The sequence below is a fragment of the Anomaloglossus baeobatrachus genome, chromosome 9 (genome assembly GCF_048569485.1).
Source record: "Anomaloglossus baeobatrachus isolate aAnoBae1 chromosome 9, aAnoBae1.hap1, whole genome shotgun sequence".
Taxonomy (NCBI): Eukaryota; Metazoa; Chordata; class Amphibia; order Anura; family Aromobatidae; genus Anomaloglossus; species Anomaloglossus baeobatrachus.
The window spans coordinates 174,523,950-174,544,347 of record NC_134361.1 but is presented as its reverse complement, the minus strand read 5'-3'; the positions used below and the strand labels follow the sequence as shown (position 1 = coordinate 174,544,347).

Here is a 20,398-nt window from a genome sequence, read left to right as displayed (position 1 = left end):
GGATAGAGTTCAGTACTCGGCCTCCGCCTCGGTTCTTCAGAACTTCCCCACATCCCGACCGAGCAGATGCCCTTCTGCAGGCGGTGAATTCTCTAAGAGCAGAAGGAGTGGTGGTCCCTGTTCCTCTTCAGGAACGAGGTCAAGGTTTTTACTCCAATCTCTTTGTGGTGCCAAAAAAGGACGGCTCATTCCGTCCTGTTCTGGACCTAAAACTGCTCAACAAGCATGTGAACGCCAGGCGGTTCCGGATGGAATCCCTCCGCTCAGTCATTGCCTCAATGTCTCAAGGAGATTTCCTAGCATCAATAGACATCAAGGATGCTTATCTCCACGTGCCGATTGCTACAGAGCACCAACGCTTTCTACGCTTCGTGATAGGAGACGACCATCTTCAGTTCGTAGCTCTGCCATTTGGTCTAGCGACAGCCCCACGGGTGTTCACCAAGATCATGGCGGCAGTGGTAGCAGTCTTGCACTCTCAGGGACACTCTGTGATCCCTTACTTGGACGATCTACTGGTCAAGGCACCCTCTCAAGAGGCATGCCAACTCAGCTTGACTGTTGCACTGGAGACTCTCCAGACGTTCGGGTGGATCATCAACTTCTCAAAGTCAAATCTGTCACCGACCCAATCACTAACGTATCTTGGCATGGAGTTTCATACTCTCTCAGCGATAGTGAAGCTTCCGCTGGACAAGCAGAGGTCACTACAGACTGGGGTGCAGGCTCTCCTTCAAAGTCAGTCGCACTCCTTAAGACGCCTCGTGCACTTCCTCGGGAAGATGGTGGCGGCAATGGAAGCGGTTCCGTTTGCGCAGTTTCATCTGCGCCCACTTCAATGGGACATTCTCCGCCAATGGGACGGGAAGTCAACATCCCTGGACAGGAAAGTCTCCCTTTCCCAGACGGCCAAGGACTCTCTGCAGTGGTGGCTTCTTCCCACCTCATTATCACAGGGAAGATCCTTCCTACCACCGTCTTGGGCGGTGGTCACGACAGACGCGAGTCTGTCTGGGTGGGGAGCAGTTTTTCTCCACCACAGGGCTCAAGGGACGTGGACTCAGCAGGAGTCCACCCTTCAGATCAATGTTCTGGAAATCAGAGCAGTGTATCTTGCCCTACTAGCCTTCCAGCAGTGGCTGGAAGGAAGGCAGATCCGAATTCAGTCGGACAACTCCACAGCGGTGGCATACATCAACCACCAAGGGGGGACACGCAGTCGGCAAGCCTTCCAGGAAGTCCGGCGGATTCTGATGTGGGTGGAAGCCACGGCCTCCACCATATCCGCAGTTCACATCCCCGGCGTAGAAAACTGGGAAGCAGACTTCCTCAGTCGCCAGGGCATGGACGCAGGGGAATGGTCCCTTCACCCAGACGTGTTTCAGGAAATCTGTCGCCGATGGGGAAGGCCGGACGTCGACCTCATGGCGTCCCGGCACAACAACAAGGTCCCAACCTTCATGGCACGGTCTCGCGATCAAAGAGCGCTGGCGGCAGACGCCCTAGTGCAAGATTGGTCGCAGTTCCGGCTCCCTTATGTGTTTCCACCTCTGGCACTCTTGCCCAGAGTGCTACGCAAGATCAGATCCGATTGCAGCCGCGTCATACTCGTCGCCCCAGACTGGCCGAGGAGGGCGTGGTATCCGGATCTGTGGCAGCTCACGGTCGGCCAACCGTGGGCACTACCAGACCGACCAGACTTACTGTCCCAAGGGCCGTTTTTCCATCGGAATTCTGCGGCCCTGAACCTGACTGTGTGGCCATTGAGTCCTGGATCCTAGCGTCTTCAGGATTGTCCCAAGGGGTCGTTGCCACCATGAGACAGGCTAGGAAGCCCACGTCCGCTAAGATCTACCACAGAACGTGGAGGATATTCTTATCCTGGTGCTCTGCTCAGGGAGTGTCTCCCTGGCCATTTGCATTGCCTACCTTTCTTTCTTTCCTGCAATCTGGGTTAGAAAAAGGTTTGTCGCTCGGCTCCCTTAAAGGTCAGGTCTCGGCGCTATCCGTCTTTTTTCAGAGGCGTTTGGCACGCCTTCCTAAGGTGCGCACGTTCCTACAGGGGGTTTGCCATATCGTACCCCCGTACAAGCGGCCGTTAGATCCATGGGATCTGAACAGGGTACTAGTTGCCCTCCAGAAGCCGCCCTTCGAGCCTCTGAGGGAGGTTTCACTTTCTAGACTATCACAGAAAGTGGCTTTTCTGGTAGCGATCACATCTCTTCGGAGAGTGTCTGAGCTGGCAGCGCTATCATCCAAGGCTCCCTTCCTGGTCTTCCACCAGGACAAGGTAGTGCTGCGCCCCATTCAGGAGTTTCTCCCGAAGGTGGTATCCTCTTTTCATCTTAATCAGGATATCTCTTTGCCTTCGTTTTGTCCTCATGCAGTTCATCGGTATGAGAAGGATTTACATTTGTTGGATCTGGTGAGAGCACTCAGAATCTACATTTCCCGCACGGCGCCCTTGCGCCGTTCGGATGCACTCTTTGTCCTTGTCGCTGGTAAGCGCAAAGGGTCGCAGGCTTCTAAGGCCACCCTGGCTCGATGGATCAAAGAACCAATTCTTGAAGCCTACCGTTCTGCTGGGCTTCCGGTTCCATCAGGGCTGAAGGCCCATTCTACCAGAGCCGTGGGTGCGTCCTGGGCATTGCGACACCAGGCTACGGCTCAACAGGTGTGCCAGGCAGCTACCTGGTCGAGTCTGCACACTTTCACCAAACATTATCAGGTGCATACCTATGCTTCGGCGGACGCCAGCCTAGGTAGAAGAGTCCTGCAGGCGGCAGTTGCCTCCATATAGGGGAGGGCTGTCTTGCAGCTCTAACATGAGGTATTCTTTACCCACCCAGGGACAGCTTTTGGACGTCCCAATCGTCTGGGTCTCCCAATGGAGCGCCGAAGAAGAAGGGAATTTTGTTACTTACCGTAAATTCCTTTTCTTCTAGCTCCTATTGGGAGACCCAGCACCCGCCCTGTTGTCCTTCGGGATTTTTGGTTGTTTTTCGGGTACACATGTTGTTCATGTTGAACGGTTTTCAGTTCTCCGAGGTTACTTCGGAGTGAATTTGTTTAAACCAGTTATTGGCTTTCCTCCTTCTTGCTTTTGCACTAAAACTGGTGAGCCAGTGATCCCACTGGGGGTGTATAGCCAGAAGGGGAGGGGCCTTACACTTTTTAGTGTAATTGCTTTGTGTGGCCTCCGGAGGCAGTGCTATACACCCAATCGTCTGGGTCTCCCAATAGGAGCTAGAAGAAAAGGAATTTACGGTAAGTAACAAAATTCCCTTCATCTCGTCCATCAACCAGGTGTTGGATCTCTCACCCCCACCTCCTCCTGCAGAGGAGCCGGCTTCTCAACAGGAGAAACACCAATTTCGATTCCCCAAACGTACGCGCAATACGTTTTTTGATCACTCTAACTTCAGGGACGCTGTCCAGAAGCCCAGAGCGGTCCCGGACAAGCGCTTTGCTAAACGGCACACAGATACGCGTTATCCCTTTTCACCTGAAGTCGTTAAGGGCTGGGCACACTCCCCCAAGGTGGATCCTCCAGTCTCTAGATTGGCTTCTAGGTCCGTTGTGTCTGTTGCCGATGGCTCATACCTTAAGGATGCCACTGACAGACAGATAGAGCTCTTGGTGAAGTCTATTTATGAGGCCACGGGCGCGTCTTTCGCCCCGGCCTTTGCGGCCGTGTGGGCTCTCCAAGCAATCTCGGCATGTCTGACTGAGATTAATGCCGTCACGCGGAATTCTGCTCCGCAGGTTTCTTCCTTGACCTCTCAGGCATCAGCATTTTTCGTCCTACGCCATGAACGCCGTCCTGGACTCCGCTAGCCGTACGGCTGTGGCTTCCGCTAACTCCGTGGCAGTCCGTAGGGCCATGTGTCTGCGCGAATGGAAAGCAGACTCTGCTTCCAAAAGGTTCTTAACTGGTTTGCCTTTTTCCGGCGACCGTTTGGTTGGCGAACGGTTGGATGAGATTATTAAGGAATCCTCGGGAAAGGACTCCTCCTTACACCAGTCCAAACCTAAGAGACCTCAGCAGAGGAAAATCCAATCGAGGTTTCGGTCCTTTCGTCCCTCCGCCAAGACCCAATCCTCTTCGTCCAACCGGCCGGAGAAAGGCCAGAGGAACTCCTATGCGTGGCGGTCCAAGTCACACCCCCAAAAGGCCGCGGGAGGCACTGCCTCCAAGACGGCCTCCACATGACTCTCGGCCTCATCTAGCCACATCCTCGGTCGGTGGCAGGCTCTCCTGCTTTGGCGACGCCTGGTGGCCACACGTTCAAGACCGATGGGTGAGAGACATTCTGTCTCACGGTTACAGGATAGAGTTCAGCTCTCGTCCTGCGGCTCGTTTCTTCAGAACCTCCCCACCCCCCGCACAGGCCGACGCACTTTTTCAGGCAGTGGACGCTCTAAGGATAGAAGGAGTCGTGATTCCCGTTCCCCTTCAGGAACGTGGTCGCGGATTTTACTCCAACTTGTTCGTGGTGCCAAAAAAGGACGGGTCATTCCGTCCCGTTCTGGACCTCAAGCTGCTCAACAGACATGTGAGAACCAGACGGTTTCGGATGGAATCTCTCCGCTCGGTCATCGCCTCGATGTCACAAGGAGACTTCCTAGCATCGATCGACATCAAAGATGCTTATCTCCATGTACCGATCGCACGCGAACATCAACGTTTCCTGCGTTTCGCCATCGGGGACGAACACCTCCAGTTCGTGGCATTGCCTTTCGGCCTGGCGACAGCCCCACGGGTTTTCACCAAAGTCATGGCATCCGTCGTGGCGGTCCTGCACTCTCAGGGCCACTCGGTGATCCCTTACTTGGACGATCTCCTAGTCAGGGCCCCTTCTCTGGTGGCGTGTCAACAAAGTCTTACCGTCACTCTGGCGACTCTCCAGCAGTTCGGGTGGATCATCAATTACCCGAAATCCAAGTTGACGCCGACCCAATCACTGACTTACCTCGGGATGGAGTTTCATACCCAGCCAGCGTTAGTCAAGCTACCGCGGGACAAACAGCTTTCTCTGCAGGCGGGGGTGCAGTCACTTCTTCGGAGTCAGTCACACCCCTTAAGGCGTCTCATGCACTTCCTGCGGAAGATGGTTGCAGCTATGGAGGCAGTGCCGTTCGCGCAATTCCATCTACGGCCACTCCAATGGGACATTCTTCGCAAATGGGACAAGAGTGCTGCTTCCCTCGACAAGAACATCTCTCTTTCCCTCGCAACCAAAACATCACTTCAGTGGTGGCTCCTACCCACATCTCTGTCCCGGGGAAAATCCTTCCTACCCCCAACCTGGGCCATGGTCACCACGGACGCGAGCCTGTCAGGATGGGGAGCGGTTTCTCTCCACCACAGGGCTCAAGGAACCTGGACTCCAATAGAATCGTCCCTTCAGATCAATATCCTGGAGATAAGGGCAGTATATCTAGCCCTATTGGCTTTCCATCGGTGGCTGGAGGGCAGGCGGATCCGAATCCAGTCGGACAACGCCACTGCCGTCGCCTACATCAACCACCAAGGCGGCACTCGCAGTCGTCAAGCCTTCCAGGAAGTCCGGCGGATTCTGCAGTGGGTGGAAGACACAGACTCCACCATCTCCGCAGTTCACATCCCGGGCATAGAAAACTGGGAAGCAGATTTTCTCAGTCGTCAGGGCATGGACGCGGGGGAATGGTCTCTTCACCCAGACGAGAGATCTGTCGCCGCTGGGGAATGCCGGACGTCGATCTCATGGCGTCACGACACAACAACAAGGTCCCGGCCTTCATGGCACGGTCTCAGGATCACAGAGCTCTGGCAGCGGACGCTTTGGTCCAGGATTGGTCGCAGTTTCGACTGCCATACGTGTTTCCCCCTCTGGCGATGCTGCCCAGGGTACTACGCAAGATCCGGTCCGAATGCCGTTGCGCCATTCTCGTCGCTCCAGACTGGCCGAGGCGGTCGTGGTATCCGGAGCTGTGGCATCTCACGGTGGGTCAACCGTGGGCACTTCCAGACCGCCCAGACTTGCTGTCACAAGGCCCGTTTTTCCATCTGAATTCTGTGGCCCTCAACCTGACTGTGTGGCCATTGAGTCCTTGCTCCTAGCGTCTTCAGGGTTATCTCAGGATGTCATTGCCACCATGAGACAAGCCAGGAAACCAACATCCGCCAAGATCTATCACAGGACTTGGCAAATCTTCTTATCCTGGTGCTCTGATAACGGCGTTCCTCCATGGCCGTTTGCATTACCCACATTTCTTTCATTTCTACAATCTGGAATGGACAAGGGTTTGTCCCTCGGCTCTCTCAAGGGCCAAGTGTCGGCGCTCTCCGTGTTTTTTCAAACGCGTCTAGCCAGGCTTCCGCAGGTCCGCACGTTCCTGCAGGGGGTTTGCCACATGGTTCCACCTTACAAACGTCCGTTGGCACCTTGGGATCTTAATAGGGTCCTGACGGCTCTTCAAAAGCCGCCTTTTGAGCCGCTGCGGGATGTCTCTCTCTCCCGTCTTTCTCAGAAGGTGGCCTTCCTGGTGGCAGTCACGTCACTTCGGAGAGTGTCCGAGCTTGCAGCGCTGTCATGCAAAGCTCCCTTCCTGGTTTTCCACCAGGATAAGGTGGTTCTGCGTCCTGTTCCGGAATTTCTCCCTAAGGTGGTATCCCCTTTTCATCTGAATCAGGATATCTCCTTACCTTCCTTTTGCCCTAATCCAATTCACCAGTGTGAAAAGGATTTGCACTCTTTGGATCTAGTGAGAGCACTCCGGTTCTATGTGTCTCGCACGGCGCCCCTGCGCCGTTCAGACGCGCTCTTTGTCCTTGTCGCTGGCCAGCGTAAGGGCTCTCAGGCCTCCAAGTCAACCTTGGCTCGGTGGATCAAGGAACCGATTCTCGAGGCCTACCGTACTTCTGGGCTTCCGCCCCCTTCAGGGTTGAAAGCCCATTCTACCAGAGCCATAGGTGCGTCCTGGGCATTGCGGCACCGGGCGACGGCTCAGCAGGTGTGTCAGGCAGCTACGTGGTCTAGTCTGCACACTTTCACGAAGCACTATCAAGTGCATACCTATGCTTCGGCAGACGCCAGTCTAGGTAGGCGAGTCCTCCAGGCGGCGGTTGCCCACCTGTAAGAGGGGGCCGTTTTTCGGCTCTTTTTATTGAGGTATTGCTTTACCCACCCAGGGACTGCTCTTGGACGTCCCAATTGTCTGGGTCTCCCAATGGAGCGACAAAGAAAAAGGGAATTTTGTTTGCTTACCGTAAATTCCTTTTCTTCTAGCTCCTATTGGGAGACCCAGCACCCGCCCCTGTGCCCTTCGGGCTGGTTGTTCTTTTGTGTACACATGTTGTTGATGTTGATTGGTTCTTTTGGTTCATGGTCTTCAGTTCTCCGAACATCCTTCGGATTGAATTTACCATAGACCAATTTATAAGTTTCCTCCTTCCTGCTTTTGCACCAAACTGAGGAGCCCGTGGTCCACGGGAGGGAGTATAGGCAGAGGGGAGGGGTTACACTTTTTTAAAAGTGTAATACTTTGTGTGGCCTCCAGAGGCAGAAGCTATACACCCTAATTGTCTGGGTCTCCCAATAGGAGCTAGAAGAAAAGGAATTTACGGTAAGCAAACAAAATTCCCTTTTTTACCATTTTTAAGGAGTGGTACTCCTTCGACTTGTAAAGCCTATGCACTTAGTACAAGCCCTATCCCTAAATTACAAGAAGGGATTGCAATAAAGCCAGCAAGAGACATGGAGGAGGAACTCTGAGTCAATTCTGGTACAGTTTTAAAAACCTAATGACTCCAAAACTGGGAAAGCGTATACACTCAGTGCGAGGCATTGTTAAAATAACTAAGAGGCATTGCAATACAGCCAGCAAAGATGAAGAGAGGGGACTTTGATTCAATTTTTTGACAATTTTAAGGGGACGGCACACCAGGAGAAATAGTGGTGGCCGGGGGCGAAACACCGGTGGATGACTGCTACCATCAGATTTCAGAAAGCATCAGTGTACACAAGCCTAAACGGCAACTTTTCCAGGGCAAGCAGGCTGGAAAGGTGGCTGTTTAGTGTTTGGGCCTGTGGGTGGCTTGGTATTTACGCTTGTGTTCCAAGGCCTGGGGTAGAGACAGCTGGATGCTGCACTGGTACAAGGTAGTGGACGTGGTTGCTGATAGTGGTTGTAAATATGCAATGAAAGGTGCAGGGCGGGAGGTATCTGCAGCTGAGTTCTAAACAAGGGAAGAAGCAGTGGTGTAACTGCAGACACTGATTGTGGACTCAGGCGTTCGCCCACCTAAATGGGTGTTTAGATGACATGTGTCTGAGTATGCTGATGGTCAGGCTATAGTGTTCTGGCCCCTGCTGAGCTTAGTACTGCACAGGTTGCAAATGACAGTTTCTTTCTCTGTAAAACGCCATACTGGGGAACACCTAATCCTTGGCTTGGGATCTGGTTTGCATGTAGGTGGTCTTGGGAACAGTTATCCGCTTTCTCCCTTTGGTCACCCCACTGCCTCTTTCTGCCTGTTGCAGTGCTTCAGACGCCTCCCCCTCCTACTATGCTCGTTCTGCATACCACCTTTCCAGGTTAGGTCAGTGACTTCATCACCACCACCACCTCGTCTTCCACTTCCTCCTCACTGGGCCTCCTGACTTGACTTTGCATGATTTGTTGGCAACTGTGTCTCATCATCATTCACCTCTTGAGACAGTAATTGCTGTTCCCCCACCGTCTGCTTCTTCTGACTTTGGCTGCACAAATATTTGGGCATTACGGCCTAAATTGGTGCGAGTGGAGTGCGATAGAACATCGCATTCCCCTCGGACCAATTCTAGCCTGTGTGTCAGCGCACATGAGCGATTATTTTCTCAGCCCTAATCGGACCGAGAAAACAATCGCAGCATGCTGCGATTGTAATGCGAGACCCTTTTCTCTCGCACCCATTCAAGTGAATGGGGCGAGAGAAAAATCGCACTGCACTCGCGGTACACCGGTGTACCGCGTGTGCAGAGCGAGAATCACAATAGCCGGCTACGGAGGAGAGAGGGAGAGAAATCCCTCCCTCCCCTCCTCCGTGACGGCCCGCCCCTCTGCAGTGCTGGTCCGCCCCTCCGCATCGCCGGCCCTCCCCCCGCAGCTGAGGTCCGCTTGCCGGGTCGGACCTCAGACGCAGGCACACTCGCATGACACTCTGCTCCTGTTGTGCTGCCAGCGCGAGCCGAGTCTCATGCGAGCATCGCAGTAGTGCCCCGTGTGGCCCTAGCCTAGCGCTCACAATTTCCTCATGTCCCTTTTGAGATATGCGTGGTGAGAGGCTAGAAGAAGCAATAAATGGAAAGGGTAAAGTGCTCCTCAGAATTTCAAGTTGTCTCCTTGGACTCTCCATAGTGGGAGGGAGGAGGATGAGGTTGAGGATTATGTGGTTGAGACTCTTGGCTAGTGAGACTTTACCGTTTTAGAAGAGAAGGTGGTGCCAAGAAATAGACTGGAAGCATTATCTATCATCTAACCCACAACCTGCTTGCACTTTTATGGTTTCAACACTGGTATTGCGTGCCCCTCCTGCAGTCTCCAACATTAGAAAGCCTTGAAGATGGAAAAAATGTCTTAATCATGCCTTATACCTGACTTTTTTTTTAATCTTTCAATTAGGAAGGGCTTTCAGGTACTGAAGAATTTCTTCATAGATGTCTACCACAGTGGGATGGGATTTATCGTACTCAGATATTACAGCTTATTTGTAGGATTCCACTTTATGCCTTCCCAGGTGAGCAAAAGAAAATACAAATTGATTAATTTTGCAGGTGTATATGGAACAACTATTTTTTGGGATATTACGTTGTATATCCATTACTATTGTACATGCTTCATAACAGAAGTGTGGAAGAAAGAAGTCGGCGTCTCTCCGTTATCTGTGCAGCGTTGTATACTAGAAAGAGCTAAAAGAAAACCACGCAGTAGGGTCTTATCCTGGATAAGAGGGTGAGAATAAAGGCTTCAATAATGACGAGAATTACTGCAAATAGATTAAGTTGAAAACTGTTTATCTCCGCGTTTCAAGGCAATCTTGCCCCTTCCTCAGGACAAAACTATAGGACTATGATTTTGTCCTGAGAAAGTGTCTAGATTGCCTTGAAACGTGTAGACAAACCATGTTCAACTTAATCCATTTAGAGTCCTTCTCGTCCATTGAGGAACTTAATTTTATCCTGACCGTCTACCTGCACTAATCGGTAGATGGGGACTTTCTATCCCTATCGGGGGATTTTTTTTTTTCCCTATTACAAAAATGGAGTGGTGTGTAAGATGCCTGACCACTGCTCCATTCTCTATGGAGTTGCCAAAAAAAAAAAACCCTAGCTCGGTGCTTGTCAGCCCCATAGGGATGAATGGAGGCTCAGATAAGCATGTGCACCAGCACTTCAATCTCCTGGGGATTCTACCGGTTGGTGCAGGTCCCAGTGATTGTGTCCCACCGATCAATGCGTTACCACCACCTATCCAGTAAATAGGAAAGAACTTGTTTTCGCCAAATAAACCCTTTCTTTATCGTTCCTATGGGAGACCCAGACATTGGTGTATAGCTTCTGCCTCCGGAGGACACACAAAGTACTACACTAAAAAGTGTAGCTCCTCCCTCTGAGCATATACACCCCCTGGAGAACCAGATCTAGCCAGTTCATTGCTTTGTGTTCAGGAGGCATACATCCACACATGCATTCTCATCTGATTTTTCATTTTTGGAAAGATTTTGAAGAAAAGCGGGTCCAAGTTTGGACCCCCGGCATGTCCCTTCTCACCCCACTGTGTCGGCGGTGTTGTTAAGGTTGATTCCAAGGCTGGAGCCTTACATGCCGCGCTCCTTCACCATCCCTCGGGCTCTGGCTTGAAGTGGGAGCCAGCACGGTTCTCCATGCTTTGCAGGAGACCGGTCTCCATCCGCAGCCCTTCAGGATCCTGCTGGACGGAGCACTCATCCCCAGGGACATGGCCCTGCGTCTCAGCAAGCTAAGTACCTGAGACGTTTATGTTCTGGGGGTCCCTGTACTTTTATTATGTGGGGAGAGTGTGCTGAGTGTTTTTTGTGACATTTCCGGCGGGTTCTCTGGCTGTCGCCTGAGAACCGCGCCGATGGTGCCTGCGCGCCGGCGCACCGCTCAAATTTAGGCCCCGGCTTCGCCGGAGGCCTACTTTCGGTTTCACTACCCTCGCATGTCATTCATGCAGAGGGACAGTGTGGCTCCGCCCAGCGGCCGTTCTGCACAGGGGAGAGACACTCCTCACTGAGTACATGTCTCCTCCCCTGTAAGTCTCTTTGGCCCTCCAGATCCCGCTCTCAGGGTTTGCCCCGCCCCCTCTCCTCGCTCCGGCGCCATTTTATCAGCGTTTTCTCTGCAATCAGCACTGGCTGCAGCATCCCTGCTGAGGTGCTTGGGGGTCCGGGCTTTGAGATCTGGAGGGCACACAACACCGCTCCAGCGGTCTGGTAAGCCACACCTCTGGTTGTGGGTCTCCGTATATACTCTCTGGGGGTCACTCTGGCAAGAGCCCCCACTTCAGCAGCATGTCTCACACGAGGAGCAAGGCTCCAAAGCTATATTCAGTATGCACTGCATGTAAGCTCGTGCTGCCTGAACCGAGCACATATCCACATTGTGATGCCTGCTCTGCCCTGACAATGCCTCAGCCTGGAATCGCCCCCCCAGTGGTCTCTCCGGCTGCTCCGGCTCCTGTGGCTGAACCCCCGGCTTGGGTAGAATCCTTCTCTAGGTCAATCTCCCAGTCTTTTGCCGACTCCATTGGACAGCTGTCCCGGACTTTGCTGTACATGCATCAGCCCCCTTCACAGGGTGCCTCTGCTGCTAGGGCTCTCTCAGCGGAGCTCACAGAGGATTCATCATCTGGTCCCAGACCCCGTCCTCCTAAAAGGAGACGCAGGGTCCCCTCTCCTTCCTCGTCCCGCGGCTCTGATTCAAGAGCTGACTCGCAGGACGAGGAGGATGCCGTTACTGGGGGCTCGGAGGCTACCTCCATGTGCCCCATTGATCTGTCCGAAAGTGACTCAGATGTTAGTGATTTGATTGCGTCCATTAATTCTGTACTGGACCTCAATCCGCCAGTATCAGAGGAGCAACCCTCTCTGGCAGAAAAGCACCAGTTTACCTTGCCTAAGAGGACAAGGAGTGTGTTCTTTAACCACTTCAGTTTTCAGGCCACTGTGACCAAGCCCAGGGCCTGTCCTGACAAACGCTTCCCAAAGCGTGGTTCTGATGACCGTTTTCCCTTTCCACCAGAGGTGGAAAGGAGTGGGCTCATTCACCAAAGGTAGACCCTCCGGTGTCTAGACTCTCAGCCCGGACCGTTGTATCAGTGGCTGATGGCACCTCTCTTAAGGATTCCACTGACCGCCAGGTTGACCTTCTGGCCAAATCTGTATATGAGGTGGCAGGGGCCTCGTTCTCCCCATCTTTTGCAGCAGTGTGGGCTCTCAAAGCCATCTCTGCTTCTCTAGAGGAGATGCATTCCCTCACCAGGGAATCTATGCCCGAAATGGTTGCCTTAACTTCCCAAGCTTCAGCTTTTTCATCCTATGCCATGTCTGCCATGCTGGAGGCTTCTCACCGCACTGCGGTGGCTTCGGCTAATTCCCTCGCTATCCGCAGGATCTTGTGGCTTCGAGAGTGGAAGGCAGATGCTTCCTCAAAGAAGTACCTTGCTGGACTCCCTTTTGCTGGATCCAGGCTATTCGGTGAACAACTGGATGAAATTATTAAGGGAGCTACTGGCAGGAAGAGTACTTCCATGCCACAAACTAAAACCAGGAAACCTGCCCAGGGTAGGAACCAGTCGAGGTTTCGTTCCTTTCGTTCCTCCAACTGGTCATCCTCTAAGCCCTCGGCCTCGTCCACTAACTCAGCCAAGGACCAAAAATCCAACTGGCGCACAAAGGCGCGTCCACAGAAGACCGCAGGAGCTGCTGCCACTAAGGCAGCCTCCTCTTGACTATCTGCCCGCGCCAGCAACGTCCTTAGTCGGTGGCAGGCTCTCCCACTTTGGCGACGTGTGGTTTCAACACGTCTCCGATCAGTGGGTGCGGGATATCATCTCCCACGGATACAGGATAGAATTCTCTTCCAGCCCGCCAAACAGATTTTTTCTGTCAACTCCCCTCTGCTCCAAGGCCGCCGCCTTCTCTCAGGCTGTGGCATCCTTCCAGGCCAACGGAGTAATTGTACCGGTTCCCGCCCCGGGAACGGTTCAGAGGTTTCTACTCAAATCTCTTCCTAGTCCCCAAAAAGGACGGTTCCTTCCGGCCCATCCTGGATCTCAAGCTTCTCAACAAGCATGTTCAGGTGCGGCATTTTCGCATGGAGTCTCTGCGATCAGTCATTGCCTCAATGACCCAAGGAGATTTCCTGGCATCCATCGACATTAGAGATGCCTATCTGCATGTGCCAATTGCAGTTTCACACCAGCGTTGGCTACGTTTTGCAATCGGAGAGGAACATTTCCAATTCGTGGCTCTCCCCTTCGGGTTAGCCACGGCCCCTCGAGTATTCACCAAGGTCATGGCAGCAGTGGTTGCGGTTCTGCACCTCCAGGGGTTTGCAGTGATTCCTTACCTGGACGACCTTCTAGTCAAGGCTTCATCCAGCGCAGACTGTCAGCGGAGTGTCTCGCTCACTCTCGCCACTCTAGCCCAATTCGGGTGGCTTGTCAATCTGCCCAAATCCACTCTGACTCCGACCCAGAGGCTCACGTACCTAGGGATGCAGTTCGAGACTCTGCCGGCACTTGTGAAGCTGCCCTTAGTCAAACAGCAGTCCCTCCATCTGGCGGTGCGCTCTCTGCTGAGGCCCCGCCGTCATTCCATCAGGCACCTAATGCAGGTGCTGGGTCAGATGGTGGCGTCAATGGAGGCTGTTCCCTTTGCCCAGTTCCATCTGCGTCCTCTGCAGCTGGACATTCTCCGCTGTTGGGACAAGCGGACTTCCTCCTTGCACAGGCTAGTGGCTCTGTCGCCACAGACCAGGAGCTCTCGTCAGTGGTGGCTTCGGCCCCTCTCTCTGTCTCAGGGGCGCTCCTTCCTGGCCCCGTCCTGGGTGATCCTCACCATGGATGCCAGTCTATCCGGCTGGGGAGCGGTATGTCTCCACCACCGAGCGCAGGGCACTTGGACTCCGTCCGAGTCAGCCCTCTCGATCAATGTGCTGGAAACCAGAGCTGTGCTTCTAGCTCTCCTAGCCTTTCACCACCTGTTGGCGGGCAAGCACATCCGAGTCCAGTCAGACAACGCGACAGCGGTTGCCTACATCAATCACCAAGGCGGGACACGCAGCCGCCTGGCAATGTTGGAGGTTCAACGCATCCTTCAATGGACGGAGGACTCCAAGTCCACCATATCCGCAGTCCACATCCCAGGCGTGGAAAACTGGGAAGCAGATTATCTCAGCCGTCAAACCGTGGACAGTGGCGAGTGGTCCCTGCATCCGGCAGTGTTTCAGTCAATCTGCCGCAAGTGGGGCACTCCGGAAGTGGATCTAATGGCATCCCGGCACAACAACAAGGTTCCGGTTTACGTGGCTCGCTCCCACGATCCTCAAGCCTTTGCAGCGGACGCTCTGGTTCAAGATTGGTCCCAGTTTCGTCTTTCCTACGTTTTTCCCCCTCTAGCTCTCTTGCCCAGAGTTCTGCGCAAGATCAGAATGGAGGGCCGTCGGGTCATCCTCATTGCTCCGGACTGGCCCAGGCGAGCTTGGTACCCAGACCTGCTCCATCTGTCCGTAGAGGTGCCGTGGCATCTTCCGGACCGTCCAGACCTTCTCTCACAAGGTCCGTTTTTCCGCCAGAATTCTGCGGCTCTCAGATTGACGGCGTGGCTCTTGAGTCCTGGATCTTGACGGCTTCTGGTATTCCTCCTGAAGTCATCGCCACTATGACTCGGGCTCGGAAGTCTTCCTCGGCCAAAATCTATCACAGGACTTGGAGAATTTTCCTGTCCTGGTGTCGCTCTTCCGGCCATGCTCCTTGGCCTTTTTCCTTGCCGACCCTTCTGTCCTTTCTACAGTCCGGTCTGCAGCTAGGACTATCCCTCAATTCCCTCAAGGGACAAGTCTCGGCTCTGTCAGTGCTGTTCCAGCGGCGTATCGCCCGGCTGGCTCAGGTCCGCACCTTCATGCAGGGCGCGTCTCACATCATTCCGCCTTACCGGCGGCCCTTGGATCCCTGGGACCTCAATTTGGTCTTCACGGCCTTGCAGAAACCCCCCTTTTAGCCTCTTAGGGAGGTTTCTTTGTTTCGTCTTTCACAGAAAGTGGTCTTTCTAGTGGCCATAACTTCCCTCAGGAGAGTCTCTGATTTGGCTGCGCTCTCTTCGGAGTCACCTTTTTTGGTTTTTCATCAAGACAAGGTGGTTCTCCGTCCGACTCCGGACTTTCTCCCTAAGGTGGTTTCTCCTTTCCACCTCAACCAGGACATTTCCCTGCCTTCCTGTTGTCCGGCTCCTGTTCATCGCTTTGAAAAAGCGTTGCATACTCTGGATCTGGTGCGGGCGCTTCGGATCTATGTGTCTCACACCGCTGTTCTTAGGCGGTGCACCTCTCTTTTTGTGCTAACCACAGGTCGGCGTAAGGGCCTCTCGGCTTCTAAGCCGACCTTAGCTCGTTGGATTAGGTCGGCCATTTCCGATGCCTACCAGTGTACTCAGGTGCCTCCCCCGCCGGGGATCAAGGCACACTCGACCAGAGCTGTCGGTGCCTCTTGGGCTTTCAGGCACCAGGCTACGGCTCAGCAAGTCTGTCAGGCTGCCACTTGGACTAGCCTGCATACCTTTTCAAAGCACTACCAAGTGCATGCTCATGCTTCGGCAGACGCATCCTTCAGGCGGCTGTCGCCCATTTGTGAAGTTAAGCTCTGCCTACTTCTCAGTTTTTCTGTTTATTCCCACCCATGGACTGCTTTGAGACGTCCCAATGTCTGGGTCTCCCATAGGAACGATAAAGAAAAAGAGAATTTTGTTTACTTACCGTAAATTCTTTTTCTTATAGTTCCGTATTGGGAGACCCAGCACCCTCCCTGTTGCCTGTTGGCAGTTTCTTGTTCCGCGTGTTATCACCGGCTGTTGTCGTGGACAGAGTCTCCGGTTGTTCCGGTTCTTGCTCTGTCTTTACTTGTGGGTGGCTATTCTCCTTCAGCTTTTGCACTAAACTGGCTAGATCTGGTTCTCCAGGGGGTGTATATGCTCAGAGGGAGGAGCTACACTTTTTAGTGTAGTACTTTGTGTGTCCTCCGGAGGCAAAAGCTATACACCAATGTCTGGGTCTCCCAATACGGAACTATAAGAAAAAGAATTTACGGTAAGTAAACAAAATTCTCTTTTTTAACCTCTGTATCCGGTGAATCTAGCATTGCCCGTGTGCTGCATTCTGTTAACCTTAGAGGATTGACGGCATAGACCTTTTTCCGCAAATAACAACTGGGCAGGAAGCAGCACAACTTGGAGAGCCCTTCCGTGTGTGATTTGTCTAGGAACGTGGGCAGAAAGTGTACAGGTTCCCAAGTTGTGTTACCATCACCAATTCTTTTATACACACAACCATTGAGGCAGAATTAGAAAAGTGACCCTCCTTCTTGCTGGGTCCGCCCATGCAGAGGGTTCTTTACTGTACATTCACTGTGCCACCCTACACCCTTAAATATCATAAATCTTTGCGGCAACCCAGTATGAAAGAAATTGCACTGGTTAGAATATTTCCATATCTCCTTTCACATTGAGCTATTAAATCTTTATAGAGGCACTAATAATACTGTATGTTGGGTTATAGCAGAACCTGTTAGTTGTAGTTACCTCATAGCTTCAGATTTACTCCTCCAGAGTCTGGTATTCGAAAAAGGATAAATCCTATGAGGAACCTCTTCTATGAAAGTCCATGAGAGAAAGCCAAAAAAAAGAAAGAACTGCAGACAATACAAAATCTTGTACGTTTCTCTATGAGGAAGGAAAGACCCGGCAAGAGATCATATTTTAAGGGAACCTGTCAGCAGATTTGGGGCCTAAAAGCTGCGGCCACCACCAGTGGGCTCTTATATACATAATTCTAACATGCTGTATATAAGAGCCCAGGCCGCTGTGTAGAATGTAAAAAACACTTTATAATACTCACCTAAACGGTCGCTGCGGTGGAGTTGGGTCATATTGGTGTCTCCGTTCTTCGGTGCCGGCGCCTCCTCTTTCGACCATCTTCGTCCTCCTTCTGAAGCCTGTGTGCATGACGCGTCCTACGTCATACACACTCACTGGTCCTGCGCAGGCGCACTACAATACTTTGATCTTCCCTGCTCAGAGCAGATCAAAGTGCGCTTGCGCAGGACCTCAATGCTGGCGAGTGTGGATGACGTAGGATGCGTCATGCACCCCAGCTTCGGAAGATATAGGACAAAGATGGCCGAAAGATGAGGCGCTGGAGAATGGAGACGCCCATATGACCCAACTCCACCGCAGCAATCGTTTAGGTGAGTATTATAAAGTGTTTTTTATGTTCTACACAGCGGCCTGGGCTCCTATATACAGCATGTTAGAATGCTGTATATAAGAGCTCACTGGTGGTGGCAGCTTATAGTCACCAAATCTGGTGACAGGTTCCCTTTAAATGGATTTCTCATATGTAGAAATGCATAATTGTACCATATTTCTGTAATTATTAGTACAATGTTAACTTTCTTTTTCTTTTCTTTTTTTAGACATTGAAGTAGTTTTGTGTGAGACTCTTCACAAACTCTTTGTTTCACAGGCTATGAGTGGAAAAGTGAGTTGTTTTTTTTGCCTTTTAGTCTTCTTCATTAAACTAAGCTTATATTAACCCCTTATATCACACAGTTCTGTCATTGATATTCACAATAGCTATGGCAGGAGCACAGCTGATACTGTCAACAGGAGCATCCAGACATTTAGACAGATGGAGGGAGTTTGGAGTCTTGATGGAGAGAGGACAGATTGTGGTCTTGTGTCCTCCAATACCACAGATCAAAGAGAGAGATTTTTTTTTATTTTTTTTTAACAATCTTTGATTATTTTTTTTTTTTTCCTCCTTCAGGGCAACTTGAAACTTTGATCTGATTGCTGGTATAATTGTAATGGAGCTCGATTTGTTAGTAGTAGTCTATTAGCTCTTAATAGGGCTCCCATGGACAGGCTTTGTACAAGTCACTCTGTTAAGCAGGTCCCAGGGGAATCTTGGTTATCACCCTTTATATAGGGATCTGAACATAGAGGGTATATCCTGGACGTCATAAAAAAATTGTTCCTAAGCACCAACAGGCAGGTAGTTTCTACCTATCTGCCAGTTGTGCCCACCGGCGTTGTTCGCTTGCAACGCTCCTGCCGGTGATTCAGCTGCTTTCGCTGACGTCGCGGCAACAAAGTGGCAACTTCCCCTAGGAAGCTGGCTATGAATCCGCATGGTATTTGCTGTCCCGCTGCACCTATAGAGCGGAAAATAAGCCTCCGCTCTGTTGACGAAGCCGCTGTGTCACCAGCAGGACCGTTTTGTGCCAGCGAAGAATGGCATCAGGCACAACAGGCAGGAAAGTATCAATTACTTGTCTGTTAGTGCTTGGGCCTTTTATTTATATATTTATTTTATTCAATTATTTATTTTATTTTTTATATATATTTTTTTTTTTTTTTAAAGTTCCAGATATACCATTTAAGCAGGGTCTCCTGAATTTCGGTCACACAATGACTGCTGGCTGGTGGAGCGAGCTAGTAGAGAAAGGGTCAAAGTCAAGAACAAAATTGAGAAGCATTTGGGTATTCAAATTACAAATACAAAATCAGGACCTAAATCCCCCAAAAATACGGGTACCAGGATGACACAAGCAACAGACCAGGGTAGTTACAAATTATATATATATATATATATATATATATATATATATATATATATATATATATATATATATATATATATATACACACAGTGCCTACAAGTAGTATTCAACCCCCTGCAGATTTAGCAGGTTTGATAAGATGCAAATAAGTTAGCGCCTGCAAACTTCAAACAAGAGCCGGATTTATTAACAGATGCATAAATCTTACAAACCAACAAGTTATGTTGCTCAGTTAAATTTTAATACATTTTCAACATAAAAGTGTGGATCAATTATTATTCAACCCCTAGGTTTAATATTTTGTGGAATAACCCTTGTTTGCAATTACAGCTAATAATCGTCTTTTATAAGACCTGATCAGGCCGGCACAGGTCTCTGGAGTTATCTGGGCCCACTCCTCCATGCAGATCTTCTCCAAGTTATCTAGGTTCTTTGGGTGTCTCATGTGGACTTTAATCTTGAGCTCCTTCCACAAGTTTTCAATTGGGTTAAGGTCAGGAGACTGACTAGGCCACTGCAACACCTTGATTTTTTCCCTCTTGAACCAGGCCTTGGTTTTCTTGGCTGTGTGCCTTGGGTCGTTGTCTTGTTGGAAGATGAAATGACGACCCATCTTAAGATCCTTGATGGAGGAGCGGAGGTTCTTGGCCAAAATATCCAGGTAGGCCGTGCTATCCATCTTCCCATGGATGCGGACCAGATGGCCAGGCCCCTTGGCTGAGAAACAGCCCCACAGCATGATGCTGCCACAACCATGCTTGACTGTAGGGATGGTATTCTTGGGGTCGTATGCAGTGCCATCCAGTCTCCAAACGTCACGTGTGTGGTTGGCACCAAAGATCTCGATCTTGGTCTCAGCAGACCAGTGAACCTTGAACCAGTCTGTCTCAGAGTCCTCCAAGTGATCATGAGCAAACTGTAGACGAGCCTTGACATGACACTTTGAAAGTAAAGGTACCTTACGGGCTCGTCTGGAACGGAGACCATTGCGGTGGAGTACGTTACTTATGGTATTGACTGAAACCAATGTCCCCACTGCCATGAGATCTTCCCGGAGCTCCTTCCTTGTTGTCCTTGGGTTAGCCTTGACTCTTCGGACAAGCCTGGCCTCGGCACGGGTGGAAACTTTCAAAGGCTGTCCAGGCCGTGGAAGGCTAACAGTAGATCCATAAGCCTTCCACTTCCGGATGATGCTCCCAACAGTGGAGACAGGTAGGCCCAACTCCTTGGATAGGGTTTTGTACCCCTTGCCAGCCTTGTGACCCTCCACGATCTTGTCTCTGATGGCCTTGGAATGCTCCTTTGTCTTTCCCATGTTGACCAAGTATGAGTGCTGTTCACAAGTTTGGGGAGGGTCTTAATTAGTCAGAAAAGGCTGGAAAAAGAGATAATTAATCCAAACATGTGAAGCTCATTGTTCTTTGTGCCTGAAATACTTCTTAATACTTTAGGGGAACCAAACAGAATTCTTGTGGTTTGAGGGGTTGAATAATAAATGACCCTCTGAATAAACTTT

The 20,398-nt window shown here is 51.3% G+C and overlaps 1 protein-coding gene across 1 annotated transcript in view; it reads left to right on the top strand.

The window, feature by feature from the left end:
- The window catches only part of CENPI (centromere protein I), a gene marked incomplete at its 5' end in the record, with an annotated part of 160,637 nt that overhangs the window by 63,271 nt on the left and 76,968 nt on the right, over window positions 1-20,398 (top strand). Inside the window, 2 exons of the mRNA XM_075324907.1 lie at window positions 9,646-9,760; window positions 17,734-17,798. Coding sequence (XP_075181022.1) covers window positions 9,646-9,760; window positions 17,734-17,798 — 180 coding nt within the window. The remainder of the gene's footprint in view (window positions 1-9,645; window positions 9,761-17,733; window positions 17,799-20,398) is intronic.